At 41.7% G+C, this 23,997-nt stretch overlaps 2 protein-coding genes and 1 long non-coding RNA gene across 4 annotated transcripts in view; 2 read left to right on the top strand and 1 right to left on the bottom strand.

The window, feature by feature from the left end:
- LOC132101248 (cyclic nucleotide-gated cation channel beta-1-like) overlaps positions 1–23,261 on the top strand; it is a 40,243-nt gene extending 16,982 nt beyond the window's left edge. For both annotated transcript variants that reach the window (XM_059506032.1, XM_059506031.1), the window contains 3 exons: positions 20,553–20,671; positions 21,525–21,699; positions 22,891–23,261. In XM_059506032.1, coding sequence (XP_059362015.1) covers positions 20,553–20,671; positions 21,525–21,699; positions 22,891–23,133 — 537 coding nt within the window. In that variant the 3' untranslated portion in view covers positions 23,134–23,261. The remainder of the gene's footprint in view (positions 1–20,552; positions 20,672–21,524; positions 21,700–22,890) is intronic.
- LOC132101858 (uncharacterized) lies at positions 1,849–4,592 on the top strand. The gene is made up of 3 exons (XR_009423218.1): positions 1,849–1,934; positions 4,095–4,231; positions 4,477–4,592. It is a non-coding gene; the product is annotated as an uncharacterized LOC132101858 (long non-coding RNA).
- On the bottom strand, positions 15,111–17,748 carry LOC132101857 (piggyBac transposable element-derived protein 3-like). The gene is made up of 2 exons (XM_059507076.1): positions 17,716–17,748; positions 15,111–17,235 (listed from the first exon to the last, which is right to left on the bottom strand). Exon 2 carries the CDS (start codon positions 17,224–17,226, stop codon positions 15,379–15,381), a length of 1,848 nt encoding a protein of 615 aa, XP_059363059.1. The 5' UTR covers positions 17,227–17,235; positions 17,716–17,748; the 3' UTR covers positions 15,111–15,378.
- Positions 23,262–23,997: the final 736 nt, after the last annotated feature.

The following is a 23,997-nucleotide window of genomic DNA, read 5'->3' as shown; positions in this document are numbered from 1 at the left end:
TTGTGCTCTCATCCTAAGTGTGCCCTCGAAGGGGAACGTCTCGGGTTATGACTGTAACCCTTGTTCCCTGAGAAAGGGAACGAGAACTGCGTCCCTTCGCCTTCCCCCTGCCTGGGAGCGCTTGCTTAATGACAGAAGCTATCTCTGTTGTGTGGCGGCGTCCTTTTATAGCTTCCGCATATGCCATCACACTTTATGTCATGACGCAACACCAATCAGGATTGGCTTAGTTTCATTCATACTTCAGAGGCACTACGCTGAGGGGTATTTCCCCCAAAGTGTCATTCGACGCAGTTCTCGTTCCCTTTCTCAGGGAACAAGGGTTACAGTCATAACCAGAGACGTTTTCTAGAAACGTATGTGAGAGTTTCATTGCCTGCAGTTCCAGTGGTTAAAGTGGATCCTCCACAGTGTTTGAAGGGGCCGTATTCTAAACTTTTCTTCATCACATCATTAGGGTGATGAATAAGTTGATGAATAGATGCTGATATATAAATTTAGGTGGTCCAGTGTTACCATTGGTTCATCAAAATTTGCTGTTCAGTTATAGTAAATTGTCTGTGTATTTTAATTCTGAATGATCATATGTCCCTTTTAAGTACGAGGTGATATACAGAGACATTCATTGCAGTTATTTGGTCTACAAACTCCACCACAAGTGTGGATTCCATCAAAATTCAAGCTCCTTTCTTTGAGTGTTTCTGTCTGCTGACAGTAATCAGCCAGTTTACATACAAGTAAATAAGAACCATTTATAACAACCAGTCCAAACTGCTGAATATTAATAACTTAGTTCTATTTAATTCCTTACAGCTATGTTATCATCACAGTATATAACATTACAACAAATTAAGGTTGTAAACACAAGCTGATGAGCTTTTCAGGACTGCTTTAGACAGTTATAGATTGAGTCTTCAAAACAAATCCCTCTTGTCATGAAATACTCATAATTTGAGCTTCATTGCCTTTCAAATATCATTGTTTCTTGCTATATTCTATAACTATCCTGCTATAACTATGGACCTTGCTGCATCAAAAACATCAGATGCTTGCATAGCAGCTTAAAACGGGCACGCTTGCTTACATGTGTGGTGTTTCTAAAAACTGTAACCGTTATCAGAATTAACGTGGTGTTAAATGAAGATCAAATAAAATTGTATTTATTTATTTATGACTATTTTTCAAATGCTTGTTTGACTCATCACAGACATTCAACTTTAAAATGTTATAAATAAAAACATAAACATAAAAATAAAAACCATGTAAAATAATGAGTGAAATACTCAAGTAACTATTTCAATACTTTGTGTGTGAAAAGGTTTTCAACAAAATTGGTTACAAAATATACACAAATTATGTCTGACGATTGTGAAATAAAATAGACACATGTTTATATATAAGTAAAAAATATAAATAATAAATAAACAAACATCTAGCAAGAGCATTAAAAGTGTATTTTAAAAGAGTTTATATTTGACAGTTTCCAAGTTTACAGAGCCAAATGTGCCTGAAGTTGAAGAAACAACGTTATATCCTTATACCCTTTTGCAAACACTTTCATAAATGAATGACACTTGAATTAACATAAACAGGTACAAACTAAAATACAAGCCAATCACCGAGCCCTTTCATTTTCACAACAATATTAAATCAAGAACTAATGCAGTAAGTGTTCTTTGTGTTTCTCATTTCTTTACAGGTGCAAGAGGTCAAGCACGTTCGTGGTGAGTTCAGCCTCTTAATCGGCACATCATATAGAACAGTATAAACTTTGGCTTTTTGAATTTTCATTGCAAAGGGCCAGTGAGAGAGGACACAACACACGTGACATGATTCTCACTCTCACCAGATGCTGAGCCAAAGCCTCATATTCCTGTGGTGGAGGTTGTGTCTGATGAGGAGACAGACACTGCCAACTTGCCCTTCTCTCCCAGGTATGTGTACAGGTGCAGCTCAATAAATTAGAATGTCAAAGAAAAGTTAATTTATTTCAGTAATTAAACTTGTTAATTAATGAAACTTGTGTATTAAATAAATTCAATGTACACAGACTGAAGTAGTTTAAGTCTTTGGTTCTTTTAATTGTGATGATTTTGGCTCACATTTAACAAAAACCCACCATTTCACTATCTCAACAAATTAGAATATGGTGACATGCCAATCAGCTAATCAATTTAAAACACCTGCAAAGGTTTCCTGAGGCTTCACAATGGTCTCTAGAGTTGTGACGTTCGCGAACGAACCGATTCTTTTGAACGGCTCATTAACATGAACGATGGGAGCCGAGTCGCGGCTGGAGGGGAGCCGTTCTTTCTGTCGTTCTTTTATCCTATGCGTGTTTCACACAGATGCACACAAATGAGCTCCTCCGCGAGACAGAACAGTTGTAGGGGGAGGGGCGCACCCAGCGCAGGCCAACCCTTTATAGCGTGATGATATTAGTTATTAGTTGTGCATGCATCCTTCACGTCCTTCACATCCTGCGTGCCTCTGTCATTGGGTAGGAGCGTTGAAAAAAAAGCTGTTTTGCACAGACATTTATTGCAGCCCACTTTGTTATTGTTCATTGACTTGAAGGGGCTGATGTTTGCAAAGTTTACAGTAGTAATTGTATGTAGACATTTCCATTTTATTTATTCTAACTTTAAATATTTTTTGTTTTCTATCAAAATGTTCTTGTGTGATAACAATGTTCTTGTGTGGAAGTGTTTGTAGTAAAAGCTGTTTTGCACAGAAATTCATTGCAGCCGGCTTTCTTTTTGATGTTTATTCGTGAGTAGGTATTGTATGAATAACATAAGTCAACGTAGCTTTACACACACACACTTTGTACTAAAGGTAAATCCAAAATAGTGATGTCACTGTCTAAGCAGAGGGATTTGTACAACCCTATGGAATATAGTCCACACATGACAAATGAGGTAATAATCAATATTTCAGAATAATTCAAACTCAGATATTGGTATGTGATATCTGAGTTTTAATTATTTGACTACAAATCTCACCTCATCATTCTTCCCAGTGATTATTTCCAGGATAAACTGAGATGGCTCCAAGCTGGCTTCTTAAAACTGACTAAATATTTAAAAGAGCCAAAAGAGCCGTTCTTTTGAAATGAACGGATCGCGAAGATCCGGATCCCCTCAAAGAGCCATAAATCCCATCACTAATGGTCTCTCAGTTTGGTTCACTAGGCTACACAATCATGAGGAAGACTGCTGAACTGACAGTTGTCCAAAAGACAATCACTGACACCCTTCACAAGGAGGGTAAGCCACAAACATTCATTGCCAAAGAAGCTGGCTGTTCAGAGTGCTGTATCCAAGCATGTTAACAGAAAGTTGAGTGGAAGGAAAAAGTGTGGAAAGAAAGATACACAACCAACAGAGAGAACTGCAGCCTAGTGAGGATTGTCAAGCAAAATCGATTCAAGAATTTGAGTGAACTTCACAAGGAATGGACTGAGGCTGTAATCAAGGCATACAGACGTGTTAAGGAATTTGGCTACAGTTGTCGTATTCCTCTTGTTAAGCCACTCCTAAACCACAGACAACGTCAGAGGCGTCTTACCTGGGCTAAGGAAAAGAAGAACTGGACTGTTGCCCAGTGGTCCAAAGTCCTCTTTTCATTTAAGAATAAGTTTTGTATTTCATTTGGAAACCAAGGTCCTAGAGTCTGGAGGAAAGGTGGAGAAGCTCATAGCTCAAGTTGCTTGAAGTCTAGTGTTAAGTTTCCACAGTCTGTGATGATTTGGGGTGCCATGTCATCTGCTGGTGTTGATCCATCCTTTCCAGAAGGCCAACAATTCACTAAAAATGTTTTTTTATTGGTCTTATGAACTATTCTAATTTGTTGAAATGTGAGCCAAAATCATCACAATTAAAAGAACCAAAGACTTAAACTACTTCAGTCTGTGTGAATTGAATTTATTTAATACACAAGTTTCACAATTTGAGTTGAATTACTGAAATAAATGAACTTTTCCACGACATTCTAATTTGTTGAGATACATCTGTATATATCAGCTGTCAGAAACTAATCTGAACTCCATTCTCGCTGAAAATCTTTAACCTATCTGTTTCTTTGTTTTTCAGGGTCATAGAATGGATTAAGCATGGTTTTGAGAAAGTAGTTCCTCAGTCTCCTGTCCATCTTCGTCCTCCCGCTGGCACAGATGCACCCACCCAGAAGGTTGCTTCTGCACCTGTGACTCCCTGCAAACAAGAGCCAGGTAACAGTTTAAAAATCAAGAATGTTGGGCAATAACATGTATTTATATGGATTGAAGTTTTTTTTGTTTATTTTTTTATTTTATTTTTTATTTATTTATTTTTTTTTTTATTATATGTTCTCTTGTTCATTTTTCTGTATATGGTAAGAAAATATGAAAATAAACAGTAAAAAAAAAAAAAAGAAGAATGTTAGGCTTTCTTGGTGACAGAATGGTCTGCATGTGACTTTTGTTTTTCTATTTAGCACCTGCACCTGCACCTGCACCAACACCTGCTCCTGCACCTCCACCTCCACCTGCATCTGCACCAGCACCTCCACCTGCACCTGCAGCCCCGTCTGCACCTCCACCTGCACCAGCACCAGCAGCTCCCAAGCAACCTAAAGTAGCTGAGGATTCCAAAAGCATGAAGTGAGTGTCCATCTGCTTCCCTTAAAATGTCTATGGTTATGCTCCAACCCGATTTCATGAAATTGCATATATAAATAATATGCCAAAAAAAAAAAAATGTGGTATTGATATGAAAAAGTTACTTTGGTGTGTATATGCTACGTAATGGGTAGGATTAGGGTTGTGGGGTAGATGTGTATCATATGTATGCAAAAACTACGTATCATATGCATGCCACCAAATTTCGTATCGTATGCATGCAAAAACTGTGTATTGTATACACACCAAACACGTGCCTAGCATATACACACCGAAGTAAATTTTAGCGTATCAATACCACAAGTTTTTATTTTAATTAAGCATACTATTTATACACATTTTCATGAGACTTGGCTCGGTTATGTTAACCAACCAAGCTTTCACTCCTTGATTAAATGTAAATTGTTTAGTTTTTGGTTTGTTTGTTTGTTTTGTTTGTTTCTTTGTTTTTGGTTTTTCTTTTGTTTTTGTTTTGTGTTTGTTTTGTTTAATTTGATGAGTTTTTTTCTGTTTTGTTTGTTGTTGTTGTTTTTTTGTTAATTTGTTTTTGGTTTTGTGTCTTGTTTGTTTTGCATTTTTTTTCTTTTTTTTCTTTTGTATTGTTGATTTTTCTTTTGTGGTTGTTTGTTTGTTGTTGTTGGTTTCATTTTTGTTTGTTTTATTTGTTTGCTTTTTTGGTTTGTTTTTTTTTCAGTTTTTTTTTTTAGCTTGCTTGTTTTTTTTTTTTTTTTTTTTTTTTTTTTTTTAAGTTTCATTTTGTTTGGTTTTGTTTGTTTTCTTCTATTTTTGTCTTGTTTTCTGAACATACCATGTGTCTGAAACCTTTTATTTTTTGGATGTCAAATTGTCACGTAGCGGTGTTACTGAACACACAGGAGAGAGAACCAATAGCGAGTATGTCTTTTATTAGGGGTTAATCCACAGAGAATAAACAGTCCAGGCGTGAGTCGAAAACCAGAAGAGCAATCCAAACATAAACAAACACGACGGCAAGGCAAGGCAAGATGACGGACAAGAATTAACGTTCAACATTCAACAAGGACTCCGTGACTGAGACTCAGACAGACCAGGTATAAATACACACAAGGATGATGGGGAAACAGGAGACAGGTGGGGAACACAATCAATTACCTAAACAAGGAGGAAGGTGACCAAATAAGGAGACAGAAAGTGATAAGGTGATAGACACCGTGAGAAGGAGGACATCTAGTGGACACCCAGGGACACAACCCAGACACTGTGACAGAACCCCCCCTCTACGGAGCGGCTCCCAGACGCTCCACGACAGACACAAGACAGACCAGGAGGGAGGCGGACAGGTGGAGGCTCAGGGGGAGGGACGGAGGGCCAGAAAAGAAAGACATTGGAAACAGGCACCAGACAGTAAACACAAAACAGGAAGACCAGGAGGGAGGAGGACTGGAGGAGGTACAGGGGGAGGGATGGAGGGCCAGACTACAGAGAGGAACAGGGACAGGAGTAAATACAAAAACAACCGACAAAAAACCACATGAAGCCCCCCCAGGGCGGGGCAGGAGACCACCATGTCCGTGTGGTCAAAGCAAAAGCCCCCCAGGGTGGAGCCGAAGACCACCACGTCCTCGTGGTCAGAGCGGAAGCCCCCAGGGTGGAGCGGAGGACCACCACGTCCTCGTGGTCGACGCCAGAGTCCCCCAGGGCGGAGCGGATGACCACCACCCCCCTGTGGCCGATGCCGGAGTCCAACCGGCCCGAGCAGCAGCCCACCCAGTGACTTGACTTGACTCCGAACGTCCCACGGTGACCCGCCCTGACTCTGGAAGGTCATCAGTGGCTGGTCCTGACTCTAGACCGGTCTTGGGCACCGAATCGGGAACGGCCTCAGGCACGGGCACCGAATCGGGAACGGCATCGGGCACCGCCTCGGTCTCGGGAACAGCATCGGGCACCGCCTCGGCCTCCGGAACAGCATCGGGCCCCGCCTCGGCATCGGGCACCGCCTCGGCCTCGGGAACAGCCTCGGGCACCGCCTCGGCCTCGGGAACAGCCTCGGGCACCGCCTCGGCCTCGGGAACAGCATCAGGCACCGCCTCGGCCTCCGGAACAGCGTCGGGCACCGCCTCCGCATCGGACACCGCCTCGGCCTCCGGAACAGCATCGGGCACCGCCTCGCCCTCCGGAACAGCATCGGGCACCGCCTCGGCATCGGGCACCGCCTCGGCCTCGGGCACCGCATCGGCCTCGGGAACAGCCTCGGGCACCGCCTCGGCCTCGGGAACAGCCTCGGGCACCGCCTCGGCCTCCGGAACAGCATCGGGCACCGCCTCCGCATCGGACACCGCCTCGGGCACCGCCTCGGCATCGGCCTCCGGAACAGCATCGGGCACCGCCTCGGCATCGGGCACCGCCTCGGCCTCGGGCACCGCATCGGCCTCGGGAACAGCCTCGGGCACCGCCTCGGCCTCGGGAACAGCATCAGGCACCGCCCCGGCCTCCGGAACAGCATCGGGCACCGCCTCCGCATCGGACACCGCCTCGGGCACCGCCTCGGCATCGGCCTCCGGAACAGCATCGGGCACCGCCTCGGCATCGGCCTCCGGAACAGCATCGGGCACCGCCTCAGCCTCCGGAACAGCATCGGGCACCGCCTCGGCCTCCGGAACAGCATCGGGCACCGCCTCGGCCTCCGGAACAGCATCGGGCACCGCCTCGGCATCGGGCACCGCCTCGGCCTCGGGAACAGCCTCGGGCACCGCCTCGGCCTCCGGAACAGCATCGGGCCCCGCCTCGGCATCGGGCACCGCCTCGGCCTCGGGAACAGCCTCGGGCACCGCCTCGGCCTCGGGAACAGCATCGGGCACCGCCTCGGCCTCCGGAACAGCGTCGGGCACCGCCTCCGCATCGGACACCGCCTCGGCCTCCGGAACAGCATCGGGCACCGCCTCGCCCTCCGGAACAGCATCGGGCACCGCCTCGGCATCGGGCACCGCCTCGGCCTCGGGCACCGCATCGGCCTCGGGAACAGCCTCGGGCACCGCCTCGGCCTCGGGAACAGCCTCGGGCACCGCCTCGGCATCGGGCACCGCCTCGGCCTCGGGAACAGCCTCGGGCACCGCCTCGGCCTCGGGAACAGCCTCGGGCACCGCCTCGGTCTCGGGAACAGCATCGGGCACCGCCTCGGTCTCGGGAACAGCATCGGGCACCGCCTCGGCCTCCGGAACGGCATCGAGCACCGCCTCGGCATCGGCCTCCGGAACAGCATCGGGCACCGCCTCAGCCTCCGGAACAGCATCGGGCACCGCCTCAGCCTCCGGAACAGCATCGGGCACCGCCTCGGTCTCGGGAACAGCATCGGGCACCGCCTCGGCCTCCGGAACGGCATCGAGCACCGCCTCGGCATCGGCCTCCGGAACAGCATCGGGCACCGCCTCAGCCTCCGGAACAGCATCGGGCACCGCCTCGGGAACGTCCTCTGGGCTTTGAGGAACGGTAGACGCCTGTCTCCTCCTCCTCCGTCCTCTATGTTGGCGAGTCGGTGACACCTTGTCTGGAGACTCAGGCGTTGAGTCGGCCATCCTGTGCTGTGGCGCTGGGCTGGCGGCCATCTCGTGCTGTGGCGCTGGGCTGGCGGCCATCTTGTGCTGTGGCGCTGGGCTGGTGGCCATCTTGTGCTGTGGCTCTGGGCTGGCGGCCATCTCGTGCTGTGGCTCTGGGCTGGCGGCCATTTTGTGCTGTGGCGCTGGCTCAGCAGCCATGACATTAACCGTCTTGGGAATCTCTAGGATCTTGGACAGCGTAGCGAAATAATCCAAGAAGGAGTCAGCGGCCCTCTTGGGCGTTGGCGCTGAGCTGGCAGCCATCTTGCACCGTGGCGCTGGGCTGGTGGCCATCTTGTGCTGTGGTGCTGGACCCGCGTTCATCATGGGCAGTGTCGCTGGCTTTCTCCTTCTGCCCTGGTGAGACGGCGGCTCTGGTCCCTCCCACGTGAGCCCAGAGTCAAAGGGGAGCCATGGTGGAGAGCGATGCTGGGCTTCCTCTCGCCCACCTCCCCCTCGGCGCCCTCCCCTGGTCCCGCGAAACACGACCAGGCGGGTTCCCTCAAACTGAGTGCCTCTCTCCCGCTCGGTGGCTGGGGAAGAAGCGTAACTCGACATACCGCTGGATCTCAAAGTGACGGAGTCCTTCTGTCACGTAGCGGTGTTACTGAACACACAGGAGAGAGAACCAATAGCGAGTATGTCTTTTATTAGGGGTTAATCCACAGAGAATAAACAGTCCAGGCGTGAGTCGAAAACCAGAAGAGCAATCCAAACATAAACAAACACGACGGCAAGGCAAGGCAAGATGACGGACAAGAATTAACGTTCAACATTCAACAAGGACTCCGTGACTGAGACTCAGACAGACCAGGTATAAATACACACAAGGATGATGGGGAAACAGGAGACAGGTGGGGAACACAATCAATTACCTAAACAAGGAGGAAGGTGACCAAATAAGGAGACAGAAAGTGATAAGGTGATAGACACCGTGAGAAGGAGGACATCTAGTGGACACCCAGGGACACAACCCAGACACTGTGACACAAATTTATGTCAAATGTTTTTACATATAGATTAAGTCTAATGACATGCATAATATTTAACTTGTTTTCAAGTATGGTTGGCTGGATAGTACAAGGGCTCGGACGCATCATACCACAACCAGTACAGAAACCAAAAGAGGTAAGCTGTAAGCACACTGTGTGTAAAAATGTAAGAAAGATTTCACTGCTAGTATTTACCTATTTCCTTTGTGTTTATTTGCAGGACAGCTCTGACATCATTCAAAACGGTATGATTTTTTGTTTACACATATTTACATGCATAGATATAATGACTGCAGAAAGCTTTGCAAGTAGGGTGTTTTATTCCCCAAGATTATATATTTGAATATATCAGAGGCACTGCTATTCTCCCACTGCTTGTATGTGGAGGTGTTAACTCAGCTCCTCTTCTCCTTCTGTTTCAGGGGAGATGGTCATTAAAGCCCCCAAAACATAAGGAGAAGATGACTGGGAAAGTCATTAATTCCACCCAGATACAGCGAGAGACGTTCAGACGGATTTACATATTAATATCCTCTAGTTCCATACAGCTACATCAGATATGAACATTTGTAGCAGTGGTTTTTCATCTTCCTTGTTGATTTCTGTTGACTTTGTTACAGATCAGTATGCTGTCTTGTTAATTGTGATGATTGTTTAGTGCTTTGATGATTAGGATACCTCACAGACATGCAGTAAACATACAGTGGCCCAGTCAGAGTTTACAATCTCATTTACTGCTTATATACGGTCTACGTACATTTGCGCCATCAGCATCACTAAACATTAAACATTTCCACCTTTGATTGCTCAGAATGTCAAGTCAAGTCTGCTCTATTGTCAATTATTCCACATGTACAGTACATACATACAGGAGGGAGGGAGTTCAGCTTCCTGACATCCCGATGAATGAAGCTGTCCTTCAGTCTGCTGGTTCTGGCCTGGAGACTCCGCAGTCTCCTCTCTGATGACAGCAGACTGAAAAAGCTGTGTGATGGGTGGGTGGGATCACCTGCGATGCAAAGGGCTTTATGGGTGAGAATGGTTCCAAAAATGCAATACAGCAATACAGAGCCAGAGTTTTCACATGTTTAGAGGAAATCAACTTTTGTCTATGAATATTCAACCAGGATAGGAGAAAAATTTACATTAAAAGCAGTGGTGGAAGATTTTTTCTATGTTTATTTTACTCTGTATTTTCCTCCTCCTGTTTTCCAGTATAAATACCTAAACATTCTTTAATCAAGACACAAGCAAAATTACATATTCTTGATTTAAAAAAATAAAAATGTAAATAATAAAAAAATAAAGAAAAAGATAAAAAAAATCAGATTAAAATAAGAAAAAAAAATCTGTCAAATGGGTAAGAAAAAATGTAATTCAAAAGCAAGCACTTTTTTACCCCATGGAAATATATATTTGTCCTTGTTTTAAGCATAAACTTCATTTTGATACATCTTTCAGAAAGCACAACTTGAGATAATAATGTTGCTTCTTAAGTAAAGGTATCTTGAATTCAGAAGATTTGTACTGGAAAACAAGACAAAAATCCTGAGTAAGAAAATAATTTTTGCAGTGTAAAGGAGCACAATAATATGCAATATTGCTGCCATAAAAAAAAAAATACTGTAAATCCCCATGCCCCTAAATGAGTTTGCCAATATCTACATTGCCTGCTATAAAACGCAAGAGTTAGTCTAAATGCTTTGAAAAAACAAAACCTGTGAGCTGTTTCACAATGCAAAGGATGTTAGCAAATCACTGTTCATGATTCATCAATATCAGGCTTCACTACAGCAAGGTTGAACACTGGATGTTATTTATGTTTATGTTTTATAGTGAAGAGCTATTGCTAACAACACAGGTAGCTATCTTACTTTGTCTGCTGTATGAAATCAATAATAAATAAATTATTTCAAAAAGCAGATTGTTTGTCATGTGGTAAGAGCAGAAATGTGTAAAATACTAAAAATTGTATGTGGAAGAAGCACTACTGCAGCTAAAATGATTCCATTAATTTTTAAAATACATTCTGTAGGTTTCAGTAAGTTTGAGTGCTTGAGGACATACTGTATATGTTTCATTAACCAAATTTGGTAACACTTTAGAATAGGGAACATATATTCACCATTAACTAAGAGTTTTCCCTTAAGAAACTCCTAATTTGCTGCTTATTAATAGTTAGTAAGGTAGTTGTTAAGTTTAGGTATTGGGTCGGGGTTAAGGGCTCTAGAATAACAGTGCCCGTTAACAGTGGTGAGATGAAAAGGTATGTTAGACTGGCCTACATTAGTTTGTGATTATTAAGCAGATTTTTCCTACATTATACCTTATGCTACTCGTCTATAACTACTATAGCTACTATAACTATCTAACACATGCCACAAGAAGTATTTACGAGTAGACTTTTGTTATGCTACCCCACAGCTAGGCTGTGAAAAATTGAATTAGTAGCATTGCTACTTTTAGTACCAGAGGATGTATTACCACTCTCTTTATTATTTACAAGCAAACATGCTGTAGGTGAAAGGAACACAAAAGTTGCAGTGCCTTCAAGACCACCATTGTCACCATCATACAGTTTGTTGCATTTGCTGGTAGTCCTTAGGAGAAAAAATGAGAATTTGCAGAACATTTACTCACCCTCAGGCCATTCTAGATGTAGATGAATTTGTTTCTTCACCTGAGAAATGTAGCATTACATCTTTTGATCACCAATGGATCCTCTGCAGTGAATGGGTGTCGTCAGAACTAGTCCAAACCAGGGTTGCAAAGGGGTGGAAAATTTCAGGGGAAATTTAATAAAATCCTTGGAATATAAAAAATAAATAAAAATAATAACAATAAAAAAAATCTGCAATATTTCTGAAATTTGCTGAAAATGTCCCACCTTTTTGCAACCCTAGTCCGAACAGCTGATAAAAGCATCACAATTAACACACAAGAAATTCACACCACTCCAGCCCATCAATGAATGTCTAGTGAAATGATGGTGTCAATCCATCATTAAGGCATTTTAACTTTAAACAGAAGTTTCTGGCCAAAATACGATCCATAGTAGCGCTTCCTCCAGTGTAAAGTCCATCTCCTGTTGTCTCTCACATCAAAACACACCAACGTATTTTGTTGTGTGCAGATTTCTCTTCTGATTCAGACGAGATGACTTTTTCTCCCGAGAAAGTAATATTATTTAGAGGACTCGTATTTTAGTTGGGAGCAAAACTTTAAGGTTCAAAAAGTTTCTCTTTTACTGGAGTTGTGTGGATCGCTTGTGGATTATTATGATGTTTTTATCAGCTGTTTGGTCTCTTATTCTGACGGCACCCATTCACTGCAGAGGATCCACTGCTGTGCTGAGCAAGGGATGTAAAGCCGCATTTCTCCAAAGTTTTTCTGATGATTTGGATTTGCCTTGGATGGCCTGAGAGTAAGCACACTTTCCTTAAACTGTAATCTCTTTATGAAAGATCCTAAATAACATCATAAATCCATTTTCACTGCACCTGGATCTAAAAACATCCATTCAGGTGAGTACAAAAGTGATTGTTAGTCAGAATTTTGATAATCCAGTAACTTTTATCTGGTCAACACTGACAGATCTGATTGGTGGCTAATGAGCCTCTTAACATCTGTGATGTCATGACTAGACTTCTGCTCAAACCCGTTTTTCAGGAGCCTGGTGGATGTCTGCTCAGCGGAGCACTCGCACTCACACGAGTCTGAGGTCTCAGATCAGGCACCAGCTCTACCTTATTAAAAGTGTCCTAGAAGTTGATATGATTTATTTATTTATTTTTAAATAAAAGATTTTTTGTTTTGTTTTGAAAATGTTCCCTAATTCAAAAAGACAGTCTACTGAAACCAAGAAACAAAAACAGTCCATGAGTGTGTGTTTAGAAATTCTGTGTTTTAATTTTTATAATTTAATACAAAAAAAACAACAACTTGATATTCAAACATAAGAATAAAACGTTAAAGGGATAGTTCCCCCCAAAATTAAAATTCTGTCATAAATTACTCAGGGATGTCATGTTTGACCATGTTTTCCTTTATGGCATTCTTACAGTACCTTATGTAAATGACAGGTCCTCGCAGAAATGTCTTCTTAGCCTTTAGGATGGACAGATTTTCCACAAAAGCCAGGGAACAGTTAATGGACTACCAGAAAAAGAATTGAGATTGATCACACACCCCAAGCAGCCAATTATCATTTCACATGTTTAGCGTTTTCCAACAAAATGAAAAGTGTCTCTTCTATAATAACACAAAAAACGGTCTCACATTATGGCTAAACTATTTGACATTTAAAACAATGTGAATCTGACATCATGTAGAGCACAGCTAACACATGAGGCCAGTGAAGAGAGCATACTGTCGATGCTATATGCCATAGGAACGTGGCAATCGTCTCGTCTCTTAGCTGTGGACCTGAAGATGTCTCTGTGCTGGTCATCTCCAAAACCAAGCTTTGATTACTATACAGGAAGACTAGAAGGAGGATCTCTCTTAAGAGTGGCTTCTGTAGGGATGCATATAAAAGTGTTATGACGATCTATTTCACATTTGCATTATCTTTGTCTTATGATATTGGGGTAAAATTAACCTCCATTAAACCTAAATCATGTAAAATCTTACACATAACAGATAATGATCTGGGCCAGTGGCTTGTGTTCATGCAGAGAACACAAGGGCATCCTTCATGAAAGCATTATCCTAAAAAACACATAAATAAGACCAATAAATAATACCTTTTATTTTACTTCTAACTTATGGTAGATGTCAAATAGTATGATTTATGCATTCAATACTCACTGGAGAAGTGGGCCAGGGGATTGTGGCAATAACATGTCTTTGCCCTGTGAGAGTAAAAGGAAAAATCAAACAGACTACCAAATCCCATTCAAATATGAAATGAAGAAACTCTCTAAAAAGTCTCAAATAAACTACAGCTGATATACAATAATCTGAAGAAAATTTATACAAGTGCTCAAACCTCTTCATAGATGTGCCGCCTGGGGCGCCATCTGCTGGACGGGACGCAAAATTGCAGAATTAAAAAAAAATTTTTAATTAAATGTATGTATCCTATTATGAAAGCTGCGCGCACGCTGTACACTTTTACTGTGCACTGTCCACACACTGCTTGTATTTGTCCATTTCTTTTACTAGATTTACAATCCTAAAAAACGACTGAGTCACTCTGACAGGCAGCTGTCAAACTCAGCTGCTCAGCAACCGGGAGTGGCGCGAAAACATCTGACAGCTGGTTTTAGCGCTTTAAATGATGGGGTAAATGAAAACACGTAATAAAATGAAAACACTATAACTGCTTTTCCTTGAGGTGAGATCTTAACCCTTTAAGGTACGCACTATGAAAAAAGCAAAGGAAAAATTATTTCTTTGCATTTATTATTCAATTATGATAACAATAACAACAATCAGTATTTTTTTTTAAATGAGACCCAACAGTATTTTAGATACAGTCCTCTACCAAACGGTTGAGATGTCTGTTCATAATACAAGAACAACATTCAGGACAAGTCATATTAAGTGCAAGTTCTTGGCCAATAAAAAATCTGATGACTGCTATTGATGGCTCCAAACACATCAAGTGAGAGTGTGTGTGTGTGTGTGTTGTGTCTGTGTGTGTGTGTGTGTGTGTGTGTGCGCGCACGCGTGCATGCGTGTGTGTGTGCTGGTGCAAAACTTCACACAAGATTTGATTATATTTGATTTGATTTTAATGTCAGTGGGAGAAAAAGAAAGCCTCCACTGTGCAGTAAGGGCTGAACAATGTGGTAAAAACATATTTAGTATTTTGAGGGATATTGCAATTGAGATGTGATTCACGATTACTGTAGGAATTAGGGCTACCCCGACTAAAGAATGGTAGCTAGATAAAGCCAATAGTCACCTAGCTGACACACATTTATGATACTCATTTAACTATATACAGTGTAACATAACACAGGTCTCATTGTTCAAAACACGGAATAAATAACTATCGTCAGTGAAACAAATACTGGTGGACTTATTGATACAATGGATAATGTTCCATTACACAGTTACATAGACGATATAAAATAAATACAACAAATATTTTTGTCATGCAACAGCACAGGGGTGCAACAGCACTTATTTTGCCTTTGGCCATTCATTTGAGATGGTATGCTGCAAAGCATTCCTTCTTTGCATTAATGCACAGGAATACATTACATTTCTGGCACTTCCATCTCGACACTCCCTTTGGACAGAGGTTGCATCGCCCCCGCTTGTTTGAGTGAAGTGGCAAATGTCCGAAATTATCATACTGTACATCTGGTTGTGGGTGGGAGGGTCTTGGGGTATTGGACTTTTTCTTTGACCACATCTGTGGTGGAGAGGATGATGAAGGTCGGCCAACTTTGGATGCTGGCTTGTTGACTTGAGCCATAGTGTGTGCGACTGCCAGTCGGAACTTTTTGAGAGGCAGTGGTGTTTCTTTCAGGAAGCTGCAGTCCCGCTTGTAGACGAGCCAGGCATTTGAGATGCAGAGGTCTAGGATGTATCCAAACAGCGGAAGGTACCATCGCCTGGATTTCGCCGGGGTCTTGTACATGTGTACCAGCATGTCAGACAGATCAATGCCTCCCATATGCTGATTGTAGGCAGGGATGAGTGAAGGGCATGCGACAGCGACCTTTGCTTTGGCCTCTTTGCTCCACCGTTTGACAGAGGAAAGAGGTGTGATCCCACTGGCACTGCTAAGAAAGCTCACACATTTATTATCGAACCATTTCACTGCGAGCAGCCCTTCAGCAGACATGAAGTCAAAAGCTCCACGTCCTTCCTTCATCAGCTCTTTGTCCGTCTTTAAGGTTGCTCCACCCATGCGGTTTGGTCGGACAGTGCCAATGCACCTGATGCCCAGGTTCTCTTGCAGGTTCTGGACCAAGTCGAAACTGGTGAAGAAGTTGTCACAGAAGACGACTGAAAGTCTTGGCAGTGTGATGGTTTTGCAGAGTGTTGTCACAAGTTTGGCCCCTAGAAGCAGTGCCTCCTCCTGCTCAGTTAGGGCAACGTTGAAGAATGTGGATGCCCCCTGATAAAGCAGAAAGTCATGAATGATGCCAGATGAGCTGGCCCGGCAGAACAATTTAAAGCCCCACTTGTCTGGCTTGTTGGCAATATACTGGCGGAGAGAGCCAGCCCTTGTGCCTTTATACGCCACCATGACCTCATCCACACTGTGCTGGTAAGTGGATGAGATCAGAAGACACTGCTGACGAAGCATGTCAAAAAGGGGGCGGATTTTGTAGAACCGATCTGGACTGCCATCGCACTGCTGATTGTCATTAAAATGAAGGTACCGGCGTAACAGCTTGAATCTTCTCCTTGGCATAATATCGGCTATCACACCGAACCGTGACTCAATGCACCAGTAGTCATCGATGGCTGGGAAACTGAAAACACCCATGAAGAGAAGCATTGCCAGGAATTTTTCAATCTCTTCAGGACTGGTGCTGATTGGATCTCCCAGCTCCTGGGCAGCGTAGAGATTGGTTTGCTCAGAGATATGTGTAATCATCTCATCTGTGAAGAGCATTTTAAAATAATGAAAGGGTGTCTTTACAGCATCAGGGTGGTTAAAACTTGAGTCTGGAACCTGGAATGTCTCAATATCTTCATGTCGCCACAATCTTCTTCTGCCTTCCTTTTCATCTGGGGGTGATGGTTCAGGTGTGTCCTGTAGCTCTGCCAAAGAAACAGTTTTCAGGGAGTTTTTCCCCATTCTCCTCTTCTTTTTGGATGGTGGTTTAGGGGATGAACTTGTTGAGGCAACCTCCTCCTCATTCACTGAATCAAAAGAAGTGTCCCCACTCTCTTCTGCTGGTGTGGGCAGATAATCTGGATCCTCTACAGGGTCATCATCACTCAGATCCGCATCTGAGTCCTCAGGATTTTCTGGCACTAGGGCCAGAAAAGTGCGTGGTCTCGAACTGTAAAATGATTTGACGTCCATCTATTATGTCTAAAACATAAAGAAAACAATTTGTATTACAAACCATGTACTCTTACAATATTAGTCATCTAGTAATACACAAACATAGACAATTTTAAATTAGGAAATTAATAGTAACACCAGAATTGGTGTTAATTCTTCAATTTTATTCTTGATATTTACCATATACAGTACAGAAATGGTGAAAAAATTATATTGATAAAATATTTTTCATCAAATATGTAATTTAATAATATTAAATTAATAATTTTAACAACACTAACCCTTTTGTTCATTGTAAATAGTTCATTGTAAATAGGTAGGAAACATTAGCTCATTTTAGCAACATTAGCTAGCTTCTCTACTATAAAATGACATCTCAACCGTTTGGTAGAGCATGTTTTGAAAAAATTATTTGACCCTTATAATACTTATTTTTGTTGAATTAAGTTACATAATTATGTTTAACAACTCCTCTGAAATGATAATATGTCAACAAAATAGCCTTACCTTTAAAAGTCCCGCCGATATGCGTCATCAAAGGATGAGTGAATTGGCGCTGTGTCACTTCCGGTTTGAAGGAATGCGGAAAAGGCATGCTGCTCACAGACACAGTCCCATCTAGTGGATTTTTTTAGCATTACACAACTACACCAAACGGTAGAGATGGCTCATTCAGGTGGAGATAAGCTTGATGCATTTTTCAGTGAAATATAGTGACTTAAAGTGTGGTCTACCAAATGGTTGAGTAGTACCTTAAAGGGTTAATGCTTCTCTATTGTTTTCTACTGTATCCTTCAGGTTGTTGCTTTTAAAGAGTTGTTGTGTGAACATTTAATTGACATCGACTGTTAGCTAATCACTTAATTTTAAATGTTGCAAAGTTGCACAATTGCTGAACAATAATAACTTTAGCGATTATTTAACATATCTCTTATTCGTGTCGCTTCTGTTCATCCCCCTACTGGATGTATCAGGAACAACAGGAGCGTAAAAATGCCTGGGCCATGAAACTGTCTGGGGCCGTAGATCTGCCTGCTCCAGGTCTGCAGCCTCCTCCGACTCCTGGTCACGGGGTCTTATGCAATGGCCACTCAGAGGCGTTCAGATGAGTCATCGCTGAAACGCATTCGCTGACTGAAATCCGCACACTTGCGAATTCTCTTATCATAAACAGCAAAACGCACATGTACATACAATGTAAATAAGAGAATAATTTCGCAGTGTGTAGACAGCTTCAGTGATTATAAGGAGAGGTTGTTTTTTTTTTTTAGAGAGAGAGAGTGCTTAAGCTTGTGATAGATCAAAGTTAGTGGTAATGTCACTTTCTGTAGGCTATGTATTTTATTCACCATTTGGATAACCGTGGAAAGGAAATATAATATATTAATAATAATGTAATATAATAATATATGTATAATTTTAATTAAATTGTAATCACGTTAAATACAAATTAAGTCCCATTAAACACATTTTTTCAGCCTACTGTACATAGCACCCATGTCTGGCGCTTGCCTAAAAAGGCATGATGTTTGTATTTAATAGATTTGGGTGTGTTTAGTCTTACCCTGGAGTTGGTTCACCTTCTGGCTCCCGGAGTTCCCCGATCTGCCCCTGCGGTCTTCCATGTTCCTGTCCTGCACCTGCCTCCAGGGCACCCCACCCCCCGGTGGAACTTCTGGGAGGGGGGAGTAACGTCACGTGTAAGTTCCTGTTTGTCCTTATTTGGTCCTTCCAGTTCCTCTCCCCATTTAGTTCTATTAGTTCCAGTTGTTCCTTTTTATTAGTTATCTTCCTCACTTGTTTGCCCCTAGTTATCTACCCTATTTAGTCCTAACCCATTCTGTTTTCCCTTCTCTGGAATTGTTGATGTTAACCTTTGCTACGTGGGTCTTCCTGTTTCCCTGGATGCTATTAAAGACTTTATGTTTAAATTGGACTCTGTGTTTCCTCGTTCCTCACTCCGTGCTCCTCACAGTAACAGATCGTGACACTCGCTTCCTGTAATATCTCCACTGTCCTCTCAAAGTAAAATGCTAAAATGGCAAAGAGCCTATGACCAATATTACAGTATTATTTGCCGATATTAATTTACACAACCAGTTACACATCTCACAAAGACAACCAAAATATAACATGAACATTTAATTATCTCGCTGTAATCTCCAAATTTAAATTGGGACATCTACAACAACAAAAATTTCTTAAGCTTATAAATAATATTGAGGGGGGGAAGGAGCATAAATATAAAAAATATATGTAAATTTTTTATGTGTGTGTTGCATTGATACATAATACCATTATTCCTTTAATGAATGCATCGATCCATATAAAAAATAAAAAATAAAGATATTTTGTAACATCTTAAAAAATACAGACAAATGTATTCGTTTTTCTCTAATTATACTTATGGTGTGGTTCAAACCTTACATAGTGATTTATTAAATCAATAAAAAAAAACATTCAAAGGGAAAGGGTTATTTAAGGCCATACACTAAAAAAAAGTGTGATTACATGATTTAATCCACATGAATCGTGATTTAATTTAACATGGATCAGTAAAATAATATGTTTAGGTAACTGGTAACCCAGTTTAATGGAAATGGTTCTAAATCCCAACATAATTATACATTAAACACTAAGTCAAGTCTACTAATAAATAATACTTCATTTAAAAAAAAAAATTGGTTGGGAATTACAAAAATCCTTTCGAGTACTTGACCATGTTCTTTTAAGTAATCACAAATAATATGATTGAGTAAAATGTACAATCTGTGTTCTTCCATTAATTCATTGTAAAAAAAAAAGTTATCTGTAATTTATCATCAAAATCTAATATCTTGCTTGCTTGCCTCTGAAACAGCTTTCCTGACATGGTACAGCGCTATTATTATTTTTTGAATACCTCCTGTCTAAATATCTATCACATAGAGAGAGATCACTTTTCACCATCCAATTACTTCCCAATAACTCTTTGAATGTCCTGGTTCATCTGTTTAAAATGTCACATGATGATACAGTGATGGGTTGTGAAAGCCGTTGAGAAGTCTTTGTCTCTTGTTCATTCCAGGGCTTTGACAAACACTTCCTGGAGACTTTGTTTGTAAAAAAATATATATATATTTAAAAGGGAGCAATATGTCATTCACTATTTTTGTGATTTACAGCACATGCTTTGCTACTGCATTGCAACAATATATTCAAACCTCCAGTAGATAATCTCAGTATATGTTCAATATATTTGACAGTTGTCTCAGTAAAGGTCACATCAAACAGCCGCCATGAAAGAGCCTTTTATCTGTTAGCATTTTGAACTGACTCTAGTCCAGCTTGGCTCTGCCGGTCAGGGTGAGATCGGCCGAGAGATGTACATCATCAAAGCTGGAGAGGTGCAGGTGGTTGGAGGGCCTGATGGGGCGACGGTGTTTGTGACTCTGAGAGCTGGCTCTGTGTTTGGGGAAATCAGGTGAGTGATCATTTTTGAAGATGCAACTTTCATACCTCATGTAATCAGGACAGCTTAAAATATATTATGAGGGTTGAATAAAATTGCATGTGATCTAATAGGAAATTTACTACCTATACTATTATTTTTTGTATTATGCAACAGCATTACCTACAACATTTGCCAAAATATACTATATCCCACAATGCAATGTACTCAACTTGACCTAAAAAAGTTATGTTGTTCCTGTATAATCGTATAAACGTGTAAGATTTTGATAACCTCTTCATCCTAGATAAGAAGGACCTGGCGGAGATCTTAGTGCATTACCCCGACTCCCAGAAACTGCTGCGCAAGAAGGCCAAGTGAGCGGGATCAGAGCTCGAACCTCAACCGAGAGCCCCAGCAATCCTTATACACACACACACACTTTATCCAGCGCAGTGGTTTGAGCCATTTACAGCTCTGTATCACACTCACAGATCTCTATACTGTAGATTAGCCATGTTTGCCAAACATGTTTCTCTCTAGATCCTTCTTTCCCCCTACTTTCTCTGTAATGCACGGAGGAACTTGGGAGATTAGTGTTTTGTTTTTTAAATCGAGATATAAAGAAGGTGAATGTAATTAGAGTCGCATGATGCACTGACCCGTGAGACCAGTTTACTGTGTGTGTGTGTGTGTGTGTGTGTGTGTGTGTGTGTGTGTGTGTGTGGTGAATGATGTTATGTAAGTGCTTGAGATCCTGTTGTCTGATGTCATCTCAAATCCTACTTAGGTCTGCTTAGGTCTGCTTCCTGTGAGTCTCAGCCATGCACATGTTAGCTTACAACTCAACTTTCTGTCATACTAATGAGTTTGTCTTCTTCCATAGGAAAATGTTGACCAAAGATAAGAGGCATGCAGATGAGAAAGGCCAGGCTACAGAGACGGGTGAGGTCATCCCGCAGCGGCCGGAGACACCCAAACTATACAAGGCTGCACTGGAGGTTGGCACAGGAGAGACTTTTGCCAAGCTGAAGGAGACATATAGGGGAGCAACTCTAGAGGTATTTATATCCCCTGTTACAGTGTGATGCTTTAGGCCAAAAACCTTTGTTTTGTATTGCATTGTTATAAATAAATTATATTTATAAATGTCATTGGTCCTAATGTGTCTTGAGACCAAACAGCATTTACAGTGAACTTGAAGTGATGCATCTTACCATAATTTACATTTATGCATTTGGCATATATGGCATTTGATAGATTTTCAGGTAATTACTTAAATTTCAACTTAAGACTTGAATATATGATGATAACCTTTGCTGATTTAACCGTGGTTAGCAACATGTTCTTCAAACATTTGCTTCACCTTGACAGTAATTGGCTTGAAAAGAGAAAACTGACCATAGAAGGTGACTAAATCAGTTCAGTAGTCAGAATATCATACATATGATAAACATCATATCCTCATCTTGCGCGTTATTATGTGAATTAAAAATGGGGACAATACATTTTTGTAAGATTTTGTTCTTTAATTGTTTTTGGTTTCACATACTACTGTTATAATCCATAATTATTATGATGTTTGCAGGTCAAACTGACCCTGAATGGTTTTAAAACGGTATGAAGAATAGCAAACAGATCAAAACAGTATTATTTTACGACAAAGACGTGGCTTTACAAATAGACAAAATACATAAATAATAATACAAAATGTTTTTAACAATTATTTTCAACCTTTCTTAAATGATATTACATTTTTCCACTTTCATAAACTGTGAATATACTGTATACATTAATTTTAAACTTTTCAGTGTTATTTTATGTTTGTGCTTTTGGAAATGGATCTTTGCTTATCACTAATTAGACATTTTAGGCTAATTTTGAGCACAAATGATGTGCTTTCTCCGAATGTATTGGAGTTGTTACGTGTGCTGTTTAGTTTAGAAGTGTGTGGGAATTACTGTGTTGTGACACCAGAACCTTCAGGAACTTTTAAAACTGTGTGCAAAACAATCCCACACCCTGTTTGGGCCATGTTATATAGCACCTACAAACAGTATTACTTTCATTTAACATTAATAGTTAGTATGTAACTATACTTGAAACCGATAAAGGAGTCACTTTTGATAATTGATGATAACAGTGCTCTGTTCTTGTACAGGTAAAGTTCTTAATGTCTAACATAGTGCAGTGTGTTGACATTTGTCCAGTCAGGCCCCTTACTTCTTTAATTTGTTCTCTCTCTCCCTCAGCCATACACTCCTGTCTCTGGCAGGACCTCCACAGCTCCAGTGCCTCCTCCCTCCCCAATGCACCGCCGTTCACCCATTCCCCGGCCTCGTGTCCCGGATGAAGATGACACGGTATCAGAGACCACCGACAGCACCATGATCATCCGCATGACTCCCCGCGTTGAGGGAGAGGAGATTCTCACCGTGGAAGTCAGTCCAGGAGAGGGATTGGAGGAAGAAGAGCTGAACAAATCTGAAGACTAGTGAGAGAAAGGATGAGGGCAAGGACAAAAACCAGAGTAGGGATGGGGAAGATAGCCTGAAGAAAAGCCCAATGCATACAGCCCTCATCAAGATTTCTGTTTTAGCATGATGGTGAAATTCCTAAACATGCTTTTCAACCAGGTCAAAGCAAACAGCTCTTCAAGACTCTTTGGAGAACATCTAGGCACCTTTTCAGAAAAGACCCATACTGTAAGTTCCTGCAAGAACTCTAGTCTTCCAGTGGTTTTTCTAGTAAGCTCATCATAAGACAGCGTTTTTACACAATACAAGATGATACACGATTACTAAAGGACTTTCATTTGCCTAGAGGTTCTCAAGAGGTGAAAAGTATTACATTTTTACAGTGGCACTGCTGTATAAGGGTGTGTTGAAACTTATAGTTCGATTCTCTTGGCTATTTTGGTCTGGTTGAAAAAGTAAATGATACATTTAGCCCTGGATTGCACTGTTTAGATGTCATTTAGAAGTCTTTGGTCCGTATTGCTTTCATATTTTTCAGTCAAACCGCACCAAAGTTTTTTTTAAAAGAAGAACAAGACCTGCCTTTTCATGGGGTCTCAGTCTGCTTGTTTGGTGTGCACCAAGGTTCGAGTGTCAGCATTCACACTTATTCAAATGAACTGCACAAACAGAGCAATTGCATCCAATTTTCTTTTAACAAAACCAAATCTGCCAAGTGTGAACATGCCCTAAATATTATTAGAAAGTGAAGTGAGCTTCTGATAGGTATAACCCACTGTCATTTAAACCCCAAATCTTTCTTCTGGTTATCAGTTCCAATAACCGGGAGTGAGTTCAGTCAATTCGGAGTATGTTCACGCTGAACACACAAAGACATTCAGA

The sequence above is a fragment of the Carassius carassius genome, chromosome 23 (genome assembly GCF_963082965.1).
Source record: "Carassius carassius chromosome 23, fCarCar2.1, whole genome shotgun sequence".
In the NCBI taxonomy this organism is placed as follows: Eukaryota; Metazoa; Chordata; class Actinopteri; order Cypriniformes; family Cyprinidae; genus Carassius; species Carassius carassius.
The sequence above is the reverse complement of the archived record's forward strand: the minus strand, read 5'-3'. Positions and strand labels throughout refer to the sequence as shown.

Bases quoted from the DNA above. Each gene is read 5' to 3' on its own strand.
- LOC132101857 (XM_059507076.1), bottom strand. From the start codon at position 17,226: ATGGACGTCAAATCATTTTACAGTTCGAGACCACGCACTTTTCTGGCC.